This window comes from Protomyctophum parallelum (genome assembly GCF_964188405.1).
Source record: "Protomyctophum parallelum genome assembly, chromosome: 20".
In the NCBI taxonomy this organism is placed as follows: Eukaryota; Metazoa; Chordata; class Actinopteri; order Myctophiformes; family Myctophidae; genus Protomyctophum; species Protomyctophum parallelum.
This window is the reverse complement of record NC_139718.1, coordinates 33373637-33391275: the sequence shown is the minus strand read 5'-3', so window position 1 is coordinate 33391275 and position 17639 is coordinate 33373637. Positions and strand designations below refer to the sequence as shown.

General features: G+C 47.8%; 1 protein-coding gene across 1 annotated transcript in view; it reads right to left on the bottom strand.

Moving 5' to 3' along the window:
• The window catches only part of sptbn5 (spectrin, beta, non-erythrocytic 5), a gene marked incomplete at its 5' end in the record, with an annotated part of 80350 nt that overhangs the window by 7608 nt on the left and 55103 nt on the right, over positions 1–17639 (bottom strand). The window contains 18 exons of the mRNA XM_083791689.1: positions 243–350; positions 1390–1566; positions 2023–2212; positions 3598–3815; positions 4236–4391; positions 10988–11167; positions 11927–12131; positions 12460–12656; positions 12980–13123; positions 13315–13383; positions 14453–14639; positions 14801–14889; positions 14985–15152; positions 15732–15872; positions 16411–16557; positions 16682–16772; positions 17217–17389; positions 17486–17563. Coding sequence (XP_083647815.1) covers positions 243–350; positions 1390–1566; positions 2023–2212; positions 3598–3815; positions 4236–4391; positions 10988–11167; positions 11927–12131; positions 12460–12656; positions 12980–13123; positions 13315–13383; positions 14453–14639; positions 14801–14889; positions 14985–15152; positions 15732–15872; positions 16411–16557; positions 16682–16772; positions 17217–17389; positions 17486–17563 — 2718 coding nt within the window. The remainder of the gene's footprint in view (positions 1–242; positions 351–1389; positions 1567–2022; positions 2213–3597; positions 3816–4235; positions 4392–10987; positions 11168–11926; positions 12132–12459; positions 12657–12979; positions 13124–13314; positions 13384–14452; positions 14640–14800; positions 14890–14984; positions 15153–15731; positions 15873–16410; positions 16558–16681; positions 16773–17216; positions 17390–17485; positions 17564–17639) is intronic.

Here is a 17639-nt window from a genome sequence, read left to right as displayed (position 1 = left end):
ATTTTCGAGCGTTCTAAGAAGCGATGAATCACTGAGGAGCACTCAGGGTGGAGCTTTCCTTTCTTTCTTTCTTTCATTCCGCTTCTTCCAGTGATCAATGGATATATTGTCGTAATGTTACGGTAAGAAAACAGCTAGTCAGGGATTCCCCTTTAACAACTGATGAAGAACGTCTACTGGACTGTGTTGTGAGTGTCCTACCTGTAGAAGTATACTAGTAGACTGTGTTGTGAGTGTCCTACCTGTGTGATCTTCTGTTGCAACGCTGCAAAGCGATCATTCTGGGCTTGGATCATAGCCTCTAGGTCCTCCTGCTTCTTCATCAACTCCATAACGTCAGAAACAGAATCCTGTAGGACCAATGTGACGTCAGCAGTTAGTACCGACCCGTGTTGTTTTAGATCCACTACTTGTTTTTTTTACAAAGACAGATAATGTTCGCGACCTGTGGTTGTCAATCTTTTTTATGTCAAGTGACCCCAAAAATCAATTACCTGTATGGATTCGGCCGCAGATCCCCATCTGAAAACATTTGTGCCAGGGACCCGCATACTAGTTACAAATAGCAGATCTAAAAGCTCTCAATGCGTTGCAATGTGATGCATTGAGAGCTTGCTGATCGGCTATTTTCAAATAGCCATGTATATAGGTTTACAGTGGTTAAACTGATTTTGATTTCAATTTAGCTGGGCACCCCCTGGAACCCCCTCAAGGACCCCTGGGGGTCCCCGGACACACTTTCAGAACCACCAGTACTGTAGTGGCTACTCTGATTGTAGTATAGACCAATGGTTCCCAAACTGGGGGTTCCAAAACAAACGGGCCAATACTGTGTTTCAAAACGGGCCAATACTGCAAACTTTGGAAGCCAATGTTAGCCAATTAGGATGGAATATAAAATATGGACAGATCCGTCTTGATCACATGACTATAGCGATAGATACTGTGTACCGATTTATTTGTGGATTTTTTAACTGAATCTGGAGGAGTAAGTGTTTTACACTCTAGGGAGTGTGCATGAAAGTTTCACACAGATAGGTGTAAGTATAGGTAAAAATGTGAAAATCTGCCTCTGGTGGTGCAGAACAGGCCGTTCAGGAAAAATCCGGGCAGAGGTTCGTCTTTGGCATCCAGGGAGTGTGTACGCAAAGTGTGTGTGCAAAGTTGGGCCAACGGTGCCGGAGGTTAGCTGGACGGACACACACACACACACACGGACGGACGGACGGAGTGCATAACATACTCTCACCGTAGCCTTCGGTCTGGTGGAGACCAAGTTTTGGTTCTGAGAGGCTAAATGTCATCAAATGGTGGTCCTGTGGCTCAAACACTGAATACATAATGGGACCTTGATATGAAAAGGGTCTATAGAAGCAACCAGAGACCCACCCCATAGTCCTCAGATCTCAGGGTGTTCTCGTAGGAGCTGAGCCAGCGCTCCGCCTGCTCCAGCTCTCTCCTCAGCATCATGATCTCCATCTCCTCCTCGTACACCACCCTGGTCTCCTCCCACACCTCCTCCACCCGCTCCTGCAGATCCTCCAGCTCACACACACGCTCCTCCACCTACGGTACGAAGAGAGGTCAAGAAAATGTCACATTTATGAAATTCTGAAGTGAAACTTCTGTGTACCAGGTACATCAATTATTTTTGTGTTTTCAGATGGGGATCTGCGGCCAATTACAAATACAATAGGGTCTCCTACTGAGGCTGCCGGTCATCAAATTATCAGGAAGGAGACAAGAACAAAAAAAATCACACTTGTGAGGGGCACTCATCAACATCATACATCACATTCCATGCTCAACCAATCAAATCATCACTATGGTAGGTACACACAGACACACAAAGCTGGAGGGGCATAGGATCTCAAAATCTCCATGACTTCAAGGCTTGATGGGGTGAGTAATAATAATAAGTCATTCTTTGGATGAACTACTCCTTTTAGTACCTGGTAAACCACCTAGACAAAGTAGCATCAATCTAACGTCTTTAGGTAGTGTGTCTGTGAGACATCTCACCTCTTGGCTCATGAAGTTGCCGTCCAGCACCAGCCGACGCCCTTCATCTTTCACAGCCTGCGATTTGTGGAGCTGTCTCTCAATCTGCAGGTGGTACTCATCGTGCTTTTTGATTAGCTGCTCCAGGTCCGTCCCCTCCCCTCCTAGCCCCTCCCCTCTCACCAGAGACAGCATCTCTCTCAGCCAAGACCTGAGACAAAGAGACAACAGATGTCAGTCCATAGATGTCATCTTCCGTCCGTCCGTCCGTCCGTCCGTCCGTCCGTCTGTCTTTTCCTTTGCATATCTCCAGAACGGTTGATCCACTCAACTTCACACTTGGCAGGTGTGCTATATTGTTGAGAACCCAAGAAAGTGCACAATAGAGTTAAGTAGACCGGATAAGGCCGGGCTCCACTGAGACCCCTTTTCCACCGGGGTTGAACCGGTTCGGTTCTTTCTTCCCGCTAAATATTGAACCAGTTCAGAGTGTTTCCACTGAAAATGAGTGGGTTCCGAACCATAAACGTTCGTTCCCAATGTGAACCACAAAACGGTGGTTCAGCTTTGTAATTGCACGCAGCGCTTTGTGAACCGAGACGATATAAGTGGGTGTGTCAGTAGGTTGGAACTTGTCAGTGGGTTGGAACTTGGGAGGACGTCGCAGACACAGTGACACACGCAACAGATATCTTTGAACAAAAATATGTTTACATTAATTGCCAACGCAAACATGAAACGATCCAAACGTATACGGATGCATCGCGATCCAGAATCCAGAGACTTGCGGGGCGTTATAATAACTTGTAACCTTGACATCACAACCTCGTGGATACTGTTTACATCGGTTTGTGTTGTGCAACGCCCTCGGGCGCATAATAGCGCCACCAAATGAACCGGCCGTCAATCTGGTGGAAATGCAGCCGGTTCGCGACCGGTTCGCAAAAAGCACCAAGGTTCGGAACGGCACTGGTTCTGAACCGAAGTTCTTTTGGTGGAAAAGGGGCCTGAGTGCGTTGTGTCGTGTTGCATTTGGACGGCGTAAAAAAATTAACCGCGGCGAATGGGTGACACCGTCCAGACGCCGTCCAAACGCAACCGTCGGCAGTGGAGCACCCTTCATTGATTAAAGAGGGAACATTCCCTGCGTTGCCGATGATGCAGAACCAGCCCACTCCGAACCGGTACAGGTATTTCGCTGACATAAAATAATTAATCTCAAAAGTAGGAATTCCCAAAAGGTAGCACATCCAAAACTTCTCTCATTAGTAGTACCGGTACTCACATTTCCTCACTGAGGGGACCCATAATAATAATATAATGAATCTATACATTCACAGAGTGTGTGTATGTGTGTGTGCGTGCGTCTGTCCCGGGTATACTCAGGCACTGTCTGACGAATTACTTTGTGTGTGTCCCAAAATATAATATAATATAATATAATATAATATAATATAATATAATATAATATAATATAATATAATATAATATAATATAATATAATATAATATAATATAATATAATATAATATAATATAATATAATATAATATAATATAATACAGACCATCATATAATATAATGTAAAGAGAACTTACATGAGTTCAGTCCAGCGGGTCAGGTATCGGTGTACAGCCTCAGCCTGGCCCAGTCTCTCCCGGCGCTGGGAGGCCTTGCCCTGGAGGTTTTCCCACAAGGCATCCACCTCCTCCAGCCTCCCAGTCACAGCAGCTCTGGCCTGGGGCTGCCGTCTGCCCAGTGCCCTGCCCTCCTCTCTGCTCCTGGTCACCTCCTCTGACAGCACAGCCAGATCCCTCTGAACGCACACACGCACACGCACACACACACACACACACACACACACACAGTAAAGATGCATCCTATTGTTTCTATAATTTATTTTATTATTATTATTTTTACATGCAATGTTCTTGGTTCACCTATGAACCTGAGGCACTAACACTGTCTCTCTGCACTAGATGTGTTTACCTTGTAAATGGAGTCTGTCTACTAAATGCCTAAATCGTAATTGTAATTAGTAATGAAATTGCATGCTATATTCTATTTCCAGAATTCGGCCTATAGGCCTAATAATCCAGCATCTTTCCCATTTCCACACGTCCCATAGAGGCCAACTAAAGCAATATTTTTCCTACCTCCTTACTCCTGTCAAGGTCTACCAAAGCACAGAACTCCACATGCCCAGAGAGCGCTACTTAACCTGGGTGTCTCCTACCTCCAGTGCTTCATGTTGTCTAAGCAGGGTCTGGACAGAGAGCAGATCATGGTCCAGGTCTTCAGAGTCCAGGCCAGCCTCCTTCTCAGTCATTCTGCTCTTCAGCTCATCCATGTCATGGTTGAACTGGTGGACCTCCCTGGCTGCGCTGAGGTTCTGAAAACACAGGAAACATTTTATTTGCTCATTTGACAGACCCAGAAGTCTTAACAGCACCTATCCTGTTGTACTGTTAATCATGCATGGCTTTCCAAAATTACGTCATGTGGCAGCCAAATCTATGGACTTTAATGTTTGTTTAGGGCAGTAAATGACAACCTAAGACATCATCTGGCTGTTCTATTTCGTCCCTGCTGACCGCCAGAGGCGGTGCTTTAAGCACTGAATACGTCCCTTCGCGCATGCGCAGTCGAGTATTTTATACCAACAATGTCGGTTGACCCCGTGATGACCCGGAGTCGTCTATAACTTCCGGCAGTCATCCGGGGCTCAGTCCCTAATTTCTTCTCGCTCGCGCAAGTTGTACATAGCACAGAGTTCTACAGCAGAATTAAACTGCACGATAACAGAACTATTGCTTTGCTACTACTAAGTCGCCGGTAGTCCCGCGACCATTGTTGGTCGGAGCTGTGACGCGTGCGTTCGCCCTCCAGGGACTGCGACTTAATACTACTATTATTGTATCGTTTTCGAGTGGAGCTGGGCTTCACATCGTCTTCTTTCCCCGTGGGAACAAGGTAAGCAGACAACCCCTGTTCGCATAGGCTGCGTGCGCGCTGCTTCCCTGCAACACACACGGTTGCGTGCTACAAACGGCGACCTGAGCGTCCCGTTTTAGCACCCGTCAAAGTTGAACGGATAGCTCGTTCTCTTTGACAGCTTACGCTGTCTTGTTTTCTCACGAAGGCTGCGCTGCAGTGCTGGTGACGGCAAGCGTTAGCACTACCCGCTCCCAGCACGTGAGTCGACGCTAGTATTATTTGTTTACTACTTACCTATACTACTTATACTTATACTACTTATACTTATAAGTGTACTTATCTACTGCTATATTACTCTGCCTCTCTGAGCGAGTCTTTGCTGGCACTGGCCAGCTATATAGCACCGCCGCGTGCTACAAACGGCGACCTGAGCGTCCCGTTTAGCACCCGTCAAAGTTGAACGGATAGCTCGTTCTCTTTGACAGCTTACGCTGTCTTGTTTTCCCACGAAGGCTGCGCCGCAGTGCTGGTGACGGCAAGCGTTAGCACTACCCGCTCCCAGCACGCGAGTCGACGCTATTATTATTTGCTTACTACTTATACTTATACTACTTATACTTATACTTATACTACTTATAAGTGTACTTATTTACTGCTATATTACTCTGCCTCTCTGAATGAGTCTTTGCTGGCACTGGCCAGCTATATAGCGCCACCGCGAGGTTACGTCAGTAACCCCGGTTATATTAATTGGCTTGACTGATTTAGTCACTTGTTCTCAAATAGTGTACTTTAATTTCGGCACAGAGCCATTGCCACTTTATAGGTTGGGTTTTCTGAAATTATATATATATAACTATATCATTATATATATATCATATATACTGGTCTCTGCTAGAGCACCCCTTACCTGGCATAGGCGGCGTGCGCGCCCCCTCCCTCCAGCTAAGCGGCCTTTAGCAGCTACAGTAGCCTCTACTGGCACAGGCAGCGTCCGCGCTCCCTTCCTACCAGTTTACGGCTCCACCCCTAGCGACCACTAGCGTCCGCGCTCTGGGCTACATCTGCGGGTTTCCAATGGACGAACCCCGCCACCACCTGTGCACCTCCTGCCAGGCTCCTCTGCGGCCAGAGGATGGGTATGACCTCTGCCCTGGGTGCCTTGGCCCCCAACATCTGAGGGAGGCACTCGGTGACAACCCATGTCACGTGGACGCAGGAGCGTCCAATCTCTCTCGCCGGTAATGAAGGCTAACAAAACCCTCCCCGGACAGAAGGTACGTTATCGTTTAAAGCGGCGCTATCCCCGCTAAACAGACGTTCATATGATATCATATACTTATCATGGCATAACCTCCTGTGTGTGGGTAAAGGCTGCGTTCGCGCCGCCTCCCTGCTCTGCATACGAGGTCTGTTCGACTGTGAACGCTAGCGCTTATTATAAGCGACTATAAGACTTGCCGAAGGATAAGAACACTGTCATATTACCTTCGTTTGTTAAACACGCTACTTTTTAAGCTTTGTTTAGCCCCTGCTGGTGATGGCAAGAGCCTTGCTGGCCAAAGCCATATACCGATATTGGCAGCATTCAAGCTTAACTGCTTTTGCGAATAGCTGTATTGTTGTTGTTATTATCAGCCCGGTACAGGAGCAGCTTCCTGCGTCCTCCCAGGGTATTGATGTTGCTACCAGTATAGTTTGTAGCAAAATAGTATTAACAGCTACTGGTGTACATAGCCTGTCTGGTTGTTAACCCAGCTGGCCCCCAGTAGTGGGCCTAGCTGAAACTGCTACCAGTATGTCTGGAGCTCAAAGCTCCATTAACAGTTTTTTGCATATACAGTCTGGCGCTGCTGACAGCGTAGCTCACAGCTGCTACCAGTAGCTTAAAGTTAAAGCTGTTTATGAACAGGCTATAGCTTGTCTTGTTTTTTAGTAGCCTAGCTGGTCTCCAGCATAGCTCTCTAACTGGCGCTGCTACCTGTAGTTGTAGCCCAAGCGCTTATTATACTATTGAAGATAAAAAGCTATCTGTATATAGCTTGCCTTACTGTTTGTTGGCCCAGCTGGTACAGGGCAGGCAGCGTATGCGCTCCACTCCTCCAGCATACGGCCAGCTTGATGTTACTTACTACTAATCGTTTGTTAGCTCAAGCATTTATTAACAGCTATTGGTGTATAGCTTGTTATGTTCATTAGCTGCAGCTGATACAGGCAGCGTACGCGCTCCCTTCCTTCAGCAGGTGGCCCCTATCGGTGGAGCTATCGGTTGTAGCCTTTTCTCCAAAACTAGCTTGTGTCGGTTTATTTAACCGAACCTGGCTGGGGTAGGCAGCGGTAGCGCTCCCTCCTCCCAGCATGAATGCGTAGTAGTGCACACGTGACTAGTGTATTGGAAGTGTCTTTGTTTCGCTCTGGACTAGCAAACATAAATAATAATGCACTGGAGTTTGGATAAGCGTCATAGTGCCGTGATAAACGGTCACATAGGAAACACTACAGCTGCTACATAGCAGCGTCCAAACCTTGACTGAAGGCTACTTTATTATCATAAATTATAAGTAAGCCTCCGCCGGGGGTACAGGTAGCGTAAAGCTCCCCTCCCCCACCGCGACCATGCAGGTCGCACAGTCTATCTAACAGCAACGTTGTGTGCTGTTTCTATGATGCACTTTACATCTGGTTGAATCTCAAAGTGCTGCAATGAGCATTTGCATAAACGTAAATGCATATTCACATGCTGCGGCAGGTATAGCAGCACTCAGTTTTTCGATTAAGTCATTATATGCCGATCTAAGTTAAAGCCTCTGCTGGCACAGGCAGCGTACGCGCCCCCTCCCTGCAGCATATGGCCAACACCTAGCAAACCAGTAGCGTCCGCGCCCTGGGCTAGTTGGGACTGGTGGGCACCGGCCGGTCCAAAGGAACCGGTGCCACCACAACGGAGAGCACCCACTTTCGTACCTCGAAAGCCTCTGCTGGTACAGACAGCGTATGCGCTCCCTCAAGCATATGGCCAACACCTAGCAACCAGTAGCGTCCGCGCCCTGGGCTAGTTGGGACTTGTGTGCACCGGCCGGTCCAGAGTAACCGGTGCCACCACAATGGAGAGCTCCCACTTTTGTACCTCGTGTGAAGCTCTCCTTCAGCCGTGAGCCGACCTTGGTCCTGCCCCGTGTGCCAGGAGGAAAAGGTCTGACCGCTGACTACAGCAGATCCGAGAGGGCTCAGCTATCTGCAGAGTTGGCCCGCATGAGGGCCATGCTCACTTCAGATAACACCTAGGCACCTCGGAGGGTGCCGAAGCGCCTACCTCTCCGATGCCACAACTGACTCGAGGTTGATGTGCTCTCCCCGACAGCTTAAGCTACGCACTTCCATGACTATGAGGAAGATGCAGAAGGCGGTGCCTCCCAGGCATCAGAGCCGGCCTCCCACTTCTCAGCTCATGCGCATAGCCGTGGAACGCATACTAAAGCAGGCAGTTGGCTCCTCCAAGCGCCTTCTTCTTGCTGTCTTCGCCGTCCCCCACGCCTGTACCTGAGACAGCTACAGGCCTGCCGGGCGAACGATCAGGGCCCTCTCCCATCTCTATACCGATGGTGAAATCCTGGCAGCCCTGCCCTGATTGGGAAAAGTGTCCTGAGACAACCCGTTGCGACGTGACACTTTAATAGATTTGAACGCACAAGGCGATAAGGGCTGGCCTGGGTTACATGCCAGCCACCAAGCCTGTCATTGCATCCCTCATTGTGTTCCCCAACGAGGCCCGGCGGCAGAACGCTAGGTGACCTCGACCCCAGTGCAGGAGCACAGACAACCTGCTCACTGGGGCCTCCCGTTCACACTTAATAGTGGCAACGTTAATACTGGCTCAGTCACCTTTGGTGTGTCACTGGAGGCATTGGCGTCATGTCCTCAGAGCGTGGGCGACTGATGTCCATCGTATCTCTAGCCCGTCGCCAAGTCGGGTTTTCACAGTCAAGCTTGACTGATGAGCCTAGGCCAACTCTCCGTAGTCTCCCTGAGGAGCCAGGAGCACTAGGTGGTTCAGCCGGGCGAGAATCGCCGGAGCGAACCATCCAGGGGGGGAAGACCAGGCTGCAGCTTGCAGGCCTACAACACATCCCGCCTCCCAAAGGGCCGAGCTCCAACATTGATGAAATCATCTTGACTGCCCTCGGAGCTCGCGTATCACCGCCGGCCCACACTAGAGGCCAGCGTGTTCCCTGGCGTCCCACGCAGGGACCTGACTGTGACTGTGACTTTCCGGGCTGTGCAGTGCCTTCTGACGCCAGCCCCCCATATCCGGCGGGTCAAAATGGCCATTATCAGCAACATGACGAGAGCCCTACTATCAGACCAGGAGTGATGTGTCCTCCTGCCCAAGGGCGCAACAGAGGCTGTATATCCTCAGTCACACTAAGGGAAGTCCGATCTACATACTTCCTCGTGACGCAAGACAGACGGGTGTCGACATGTCTTGAATCTGATGGGACCCAACAGGGTTATGAAGTTTATGCCAGTCTACTGGGCCGAACACGGCAATGTGCTGGAGCGGCAAGTGGTGCGCTCCGCTCTATAGCACACATTCTCATACTCATGGGACCTTAACCGGGTACTGGACGCCCTGTGCGGGCCTACCTTCGAACCCTTGGCACAGGCAGAGCTGAAGTGGGTGTCATGCAAGACAGCCCTTCTCCTGGCCATTACATCGGCAAAGCGCGTCAGTGAACTGCACGCTCTGTCAGTCAGCGAATCATGTCTGAGGTGGAACGCAGACGGCTCGGGGGTCACGCTGTGGCCAAACATAGCATTCCTCCCGAAGGTGCTGTCGCAGGCTCACCTCAACCGGCCTATCAGGCTGGCTCGATTCAACCCCCCACCTGGGGAGCTGACAGACAAACTGGAGCTGTTGTGCCCAGTCCGGGCCCTGAGAGCCTACATTGAAGCTACTGCACGCATCAGGCGAGCAGAGCAGCTGTTCTTTTGCCATAGTGGTGTGAACAAAGGCGGCGCTCCCTCCAAGCAGCGCCTGTCCCACTGGATTGTAGACACAATCAGCCACGCCTATGAGGCAAGTAACCTCCCCGTACCATCAGGGGTACGGTGCCACTCTACAAGGAGCATTTCCACATCATGGGCTGCCATGAGAGGGGTGCCCTTGGAGGACATTTGTGCCGCCGCCTCATGGGCTTCGGCAGGCACTTTCTCAAGGTACTACAGGGTGAATGTTGCCACTCCCCACCCAGTGGACGTGGCCCTCTTCCCCGAATCCTCCGGTTCTACCCTTTGAGGTCTGTAATCAGGATTCCTCGTGACTTGGCTGGTATAAGTCATTCAGTGCTTAAAGCACCGCCTCTGGCGGTCAGCAGGGACGAAATAGAACGATAGTTACGTATGTAACTACGGTTCTATGAGTCCTGAATGACCGCCAGAGGCACTCTTGTCACTCAGAATCCTCGTGTTCTCGCGAGAAGATTCTGTAGGGACTGAGCCCCGGATGACTGCCGGAAGTTATAGACGACTCCGGGTCATCACGGGGTCAACCGACATTGTTGGTATAAAATACTCGACTGCGCATGCGCGAAGGGACGTATTCAGTGCTTAAAGCACCGCCTCTGGCGGTCATTCAGGACTCATAGAACCGTAGTTACATACGTAACTATCGTTATAAATACTTCCCTCGCTGCTCCCCCTAACTTCACACGAGTGTGATCCTTATTTAGCATGGGTTGATAGAGAGCATGCACTGCAACACAGGTGTTGAGGCAGGATCGCTTAACTGGTTGAGCCACCACCCCAAGCAGGTAACATTAAAACCCATTAAAACCAGGAAAGCATCCGTGTCATTTTAGATCTATTTTGTGTTCGCAATACAACAAATAGCTCAACATTTTCGAAAAACCTTGAAAGTGCAACAAAGATAATTTGTGGAATCAACCTCAGGTCTTAATGGGTACAAATGTACAGTAGGTTGTGTGCTGTAAACAGTGAACTGTAGCTACTGTATAGTTCATCTTATTGGGGGATTCCGTGGGTTCTTCTAACCTGCTGTCGGGTCTTGATGGTCTGGTTTATCTCATCCCACAGTGAGCTGAGGTCCAGCAGCTTCCTCTGGACCTCTGGTCTCTGCTGAACAGACCGTCCCAGCTGCTGCACCGACGCCAGGCGGCTCTGACCTAGACCACGCACCTCACACACCACCTCCTCCTGCTTCTTCTGAAGAACCTATAGATTTACACTGCGTTAGTACCGTTAACAGTCTGGGACACGCCGACGTGATGAAAACCTTCTCTGGAAACTAGGTTGTTTCAGTAGCTGTACTGGATCTGGATTCTGGACACGTGAAGGACAGTAGAAATCACTTTACACAGTATAAAAGTAAACAAATTGAAAAAGGAACAAATCTCAAACTTTAGATTATCGTTTGAGTTCATAATGCTAAGACTATTGTCTATCCTTGGTATATGTCTATGTCTGTCAGTCTGCGGGATGTTCAAAATGATTTTTATAAACTTTGCAATTGGGTGGTGCAGGGCGGAACTATCTGTCTACCACTGCGGAGACTAGGGGTTTGATACCCTGTGTTTGGCAGGAATATGTATTCTGCATCTGTATTAAAATCCAGTTAATGATATCTATAAACTTGTAAACTTGTTACACACCAGGAGCAATGTGAATAAATGATACGAGAATGTGTTGCGATGATTTCACATCAGTTTTATTTTGGTATGCCTCTTTTATACAGGCGGATGATTACATTTGTGCTGAAAAATCAACCTTGTTTTGAAAAATAAACGCTTAATCGTCTTCGCGTTAAACATAAATAGCAGATTAAATTAATATGAATTAATCTGAGAAAATAAATGCTCCCAGTGTGTGTACAGATTTAGAATAAATCATAAATGATGACTACTGGAGTGGCATTACTGTACTTCATGCGACTAAACTATTGTGGTTCTCAATCTCATCCCAGTTCTAGTTTACCTCGACATCCTCCAAATCCTGCCCATAATCCTCTGACCCTGCCAGGCTCTTCCTGGATGTCAGCCATGCTTGTAGTTCTTTAGCTTCTCTCTGGAAGGTGTACAGGCTGATTTGTTCCGCCAGGGCAGCGCGTCGAGAGGAGGACAGCTGCAGGAGAGTCTCATAGTGCTCCAGTACCTCAGGCAGAGACTGGCTCACCAGGTGGCTTAGAGACAGCCAGGTAGAAAGACAGGACAATAAAACAGAAATAGAGACTCTAGGATCAACTGACAGCGAACCTTACATCCAAAGTTATGCTTCTCATTTGCTTTTTTGAAAAGTGTAAAACTTAAGGCATTGGTGTCCAAAGTAGAGCTTAAGTTAAGACAAACAAATAACAAAGAACTCTTTTAAATGATTTGTCATGGACAGATTTGAACCCCGGGGGCACAAGACCGGAGAGGATAGATGAGTTTCACCAATGACCTATGTTCCTCAGGGAATTTAAAGGCCTAAGTAAGTACTGTAAGTAAGTAAAATAAGTAAGACTCTACCTGTTGGGGTGGTCTAGATGCTGTAGTTTGGCTCCGGTCTCCTGGAGTCTCTCCACCCTCTTTCTCTGGCTCTCCACCTCCACCTCCAGAGTGTCTAACCTCCTCAACAAGCCTTCCGTCGCCTCCTCACTGCGTCCACAGTCCTTGGCCTCCACCGACACCCTCTGCTCCTCCAGCCACAACTCCAGCTCCGACACCTGGGGAGACAAACAGATGATTAAATGATTTTCCTATACAGAGAGAATGGTGAAGCACTTGAATCCTATATACAGTACTTAGTTGGCTGGGATACCCCTCCTTTTCCCCCTCTATACCAAAATGTTTAACCAAAAATAGCTGATCTACAAGCTCACAACACATTGCAATGCGACGCCTTCATTGTAGAAAATCTATTTTGGCTATGACATGCCAAGAATAATGGTGCTAGGCTTCATGTGGTTAAGACAGCTGGTTGGTTGTAGATATAGACAAGTAAGTAAGTAGGTCAGAGTGGCCATCAGTTGAGCAATGAAAGTGGTACCTCGGCTAGGAAGGTGTGTATACTGAGGGCCTCCTGTAGGAGTCTTCCTCTAGTCTCGGTTCCTCTCTTGAGCTCTTCGTGAAGCTCTCTGAGCTCCGATAGGCTGTCGCTGATCTCATGGGACGCAAAGTGGCGGCCTCTCACCTGGGATTCAAACCACAGCACAACAGAGGAACAACAGATCACAGGGAAAGTCTCACGTTATTATCTCTAGCAATTCATCACCCTGTCACAATTCTGAGCCTTGTTACCAGGAAAATATATGACAATTCAAAATGGTTCTGTAAACGTAACCTGGAGATATAAAACAAAACATCAGAGAGCAGGTCCCCTACCAAGTTCTGCCCTGCCTCCTGGACTGTCTGGACCAATGGGGCATGGCTAGAGAGCTCCTGCATTACAGCCTGAGAAAAACAGAATGGACAACACAGATTTTTATTATTTGATCTGTCCTCATAGCTCTCTCTCTCTCTTACCAAGCGTTTTGCACCTAGGAACAATCCTATATTAAAGATGATGGGTCGACTGCATTATTCACAAACATCCAGACTTGCGAGGCATACAGCTGCTCAGATCCACACCAAACTTGGCACAAACATCGTTCAGCGGACTGCCATCAGAATAGCTACACCAGTGGCCACATGTGGCCCCCTAATAATAATAATAATAATAATACTAATAATAATACTACTACTAATAATAATAATAATAGTAATAGTAATAATAGCTTGAATTTATATAGCGCCTTTCATGAACCGAAGGATGCTTTACAAAAGTAACAAACAACCAAACAGCAGCCGGACAGCAGCTGCAGTGACATTTACTTCAGGACCGTGGACAGCAGCTGCAATTACTTCAGAACCATGGACAGCACCTGCAATTACTTCAGAACCATGGACAGCACCTGCAATTACTTCAGGCCATGAGAATAGTCACACAGGGGGCCACGTTAGGGCCCCCGGGGTCCACAGGCACACTGTTGCTCCAATTCACACCAAACTTGGCATGCACGGACACTTCAAAGGTCTGCCATGAAAATAGTGAAGAGAGACAGAATCGGGGAGAGAGAGTTGGGATGTGGCATGCAGCAGAGGATCACCGGCCTCGAGAATCGAACCCTGGACTTCCTGTCCTTTACCTATAAACAGATCGGGGTAGGATATTCAACTGATCAGAAAACAGACCTGAATTTCAACAGCCACATTAACCCAGTTACAATGTCAGCTTACTATCACTTTAAGAAATGAAGTCCCGGCAAGATTTGGAAGAATGTGTCCATGCGTTTATCTTCAGTAGACTCGACTACTGTAACAGTGTCTTTACAGGTCTGGTGACTGCAGTCCATTGAGAACACTGCTGCTTCTTACCAACACCAACAAGGTGGATCATATCACTCCAGTTCTTTACAATGGCTCGCTATCTATCTACAAAAAAAAAAGGTTTTTGTTTTTGTTTCCAAAATACAAACAATACCTGGTGTTTTTTGACCATCTGTTGAGTAGTGGTCAGACTGTTTCCCAGTTCTTTACTGGTGGTATTCTGCAGTCTGTCAGTCATCCAGTTCAGCTCCTCCCCTAGGTCTCTGTAGAAGTGGAACAGCAGCTGCCAGGCCTCCAGGGTCTCCCTGCGACTCTGCAGGGGCTCAGACAGATCATTGTACCTGGGAGAGAAACATGAGATTGTTTAATATTGCAGTGTTCCCTAGAGCAGTGGTTTTCAACCTTTTTCATGTTTTGTTTTTAAAATCTGACCTTGTATAGCCCTTTAGTTGACCATTGGAACTTGTCTATGGTTTGTAATATTGTTGTTGGTTTCGTTTACCTGCTGATGGTGTGCGTTACTCGTCTCTGGATCTCTTCAGCCAGGAAGTTTCCCTCAGACAGGAAGTTCTTAGAAGTCTCCATTAGACCCTATAATGAAAATCATCAAAAACCAAATTAATCTTCAAAAAACCAAATGAATGTCATTACCTAAGAATAGAAAACACCTTGTGCTCTACATGTACCTGTATTCTGTCTCGGTGTCCATCAACTTCTTCCTCCAATCCCTGCAGCGCTTTCAGCAGCCGACTAACAGACGGTATGTCGCTTCCACAGTCCTCACTGGCCAGTTCCTTCTCCACAGACCCCACCCACTGCTCCATGTCATCCAGTGAACGCTGAAACTGCAGCCCCTGGAGACAGAAATGGGCTGATGAGTGATGACTGGATATCTTGGGTATTTCAGAGTTTTTAACACTGAGTAGAATCGAAGAATAAACTTCGATTGTAGCGTAGTGCCATATTGGAAGTATGTAATGTCAGCCGGTCATATTATTATGACCGGCTGTTGTTAGAAACAATGGGTACCTATTCTATGATATAAAACAATTATATGATCATTGAAAATCCTCTACTACTGTAAACGATTCCTGAGAGTATGATTAAAAACGTAACGACGGATTTTGCCTGGAGATGTTGAGGTTCTCAATTGCCAGCTCGGAGAAAAGATTCTATAAGACCTGGGGCCCGTTTCTGGCATTCTACCACAACACACAAACTGCATAGTGTGCCGGGCCCATGCTTCAGCTAACACCATACCACAATACATCTAAAAATCTGTACTTTATCTGCTACGATCATTTTTCCTGATTATATAATTAAGAATATGAAGATTTTGAAAAGAAAGAAAAACACGGTGTGCGAAATCTAGAAGCAAATATTGAGGCATGACACGCACGTGTGTGCATGTTTGTGTGTTTCTGTGTGTGTACCTGGTAGGCCTGCTGTAGTCGTGTTTTCTTGTCCTTACAGTTGTTGAAGAGCGTGTCCCAGCAGTCGATCAGCTCTCTCAGACTACACTTTACCTTCTCCTCGGCAGAAACAGAGCCGCTGGACAACAGCCTCTGTCCCTCCTACGTGACAGACAACATGCAACATGTGATCATGTAACACATACGCACGTGTTGTACAATTAAGTAACACTATGAAAAAAACAGCACATAGAACACACAACACCCGGTTGCAGAAGAAGAAATGCTGGAGCAGCTCGGACAGTTCAAGCCTTTTTATTCACGTGCTAGTATACAATAATGATTAAGTCAGTCGTTATCATTTATACTAGCACCTGAATAAAGAACTGTTACTAAGGCGCGTTGGTAGACTCCCTTTAGTTTGTACACAACACAAGGCCAATCCCAATTCAGGGGATAGACACTAAAAAGTGTCTAGACTAGACGAGATTAAGGTGTCTTGGCCAGTCAGGGGTAGAGTGGCCGGATGGTAACCGCAAGGTTGCCAGTTCGAACCCGGGCTTCCCCAGAGTTAGTGTCGATCTATGTAAAGCGCCTTGGATAAAGGCGCTATATATAAATGTACCATTTACTGTAATAGATAAAGACACGCACGTACACACACACACACACACACACACACACTACTGCTAGACCCTACCTTATTCAGTGAGTCCACTCTGTCCTGGTTGGCCAGTATCTCCGTCTCAAAGCTCTGATGCTTCAGCAGTTTGGCCTGTAGGTTGGTCGGTTCTCTCCAGCTCTCATCCACGGCCACAGCGTTACGCTCCGTCAACCACACACACACCTGCAGGAATCAGACAGGAAACTTGAAGAGAAACTGTTCATAAGTTGGCTATCTAACTGAGTACAGTACCTCATAGCTGTCTAACTGTCTACCAGTAGAGCAGAGTATAGACAGAGTACAGTACCTCATAGCTGCTGGACAGAAACCTTTGTAGCTGCAGGGCCTCATCCAGAGCTCTCCGACGAGATTTACACTGCCCCATTAGTCTGTCCCTCCTACGCACGCACGCGCACGCGCACACGCACCCGCACACACACACACACACACACACACACACACACACACACACACACACACACACACACACACACACACACACACACACACACACACACACACACACACACACACACACACACAGTATGGCATTCGTTTGGAAACAGACTATTTGTTTTATTAGCCAATTAAGGCTACATACAGTACATACAGTGTCTGTCTGTCTGTCTGTCTGTCTGTCTGTCTGTCTGTCTATCTGTAATTGGTAGTCAGGTTGTGTCTCTGACTCTCCGTGTCAGTAACTAGTTGCGAGGCTGTGTCAGTGTGTCACTAACTAATAGTCAGGTTGTATGAGTATATCAGTTTACTAGCAGTGTGTGTGTGTGTGTGTGTGTGTGTGTGTGTGTGTGTGTGTGTGTGTGTGTGTGTGTGTGTGTCGCTACCTGGTACAGAGTGCACTGGTCTTGCTGGTGATGTTCTCTCTGTCGTAGTGCTTCTGTTGGACCATGTTCTGGGCCAGGACCTCCAGCTGGTCCAACTGCCGGATCTGGTTCTCCAGAAGCTCCTCGAACTGAACCTGCTGCCTCTGGAACTGTTCCACTTCAGATACAGAAGTCTGGAGGAGGAGGAGGAGGAGGAAGATGTGAGGAGGTCAATAAAGTAGTGTGGACATGGAATACAAAGGTAGATGAAAGCGGTCGAAGGTTCTTACCCCCAGCTCCTGGCTGTCCAGCAGGGCTTCCCTGTTGATGAACCAGCTCTCAATCTGCTCAACGGCACACAGGAATGACTAGAGAGAAGAGGAGAGGAGAGGAGAGGAGAGGAGAGGAGAGGAGAGGAGAGGAGAGGAGAGGAGAGGAGAGGAG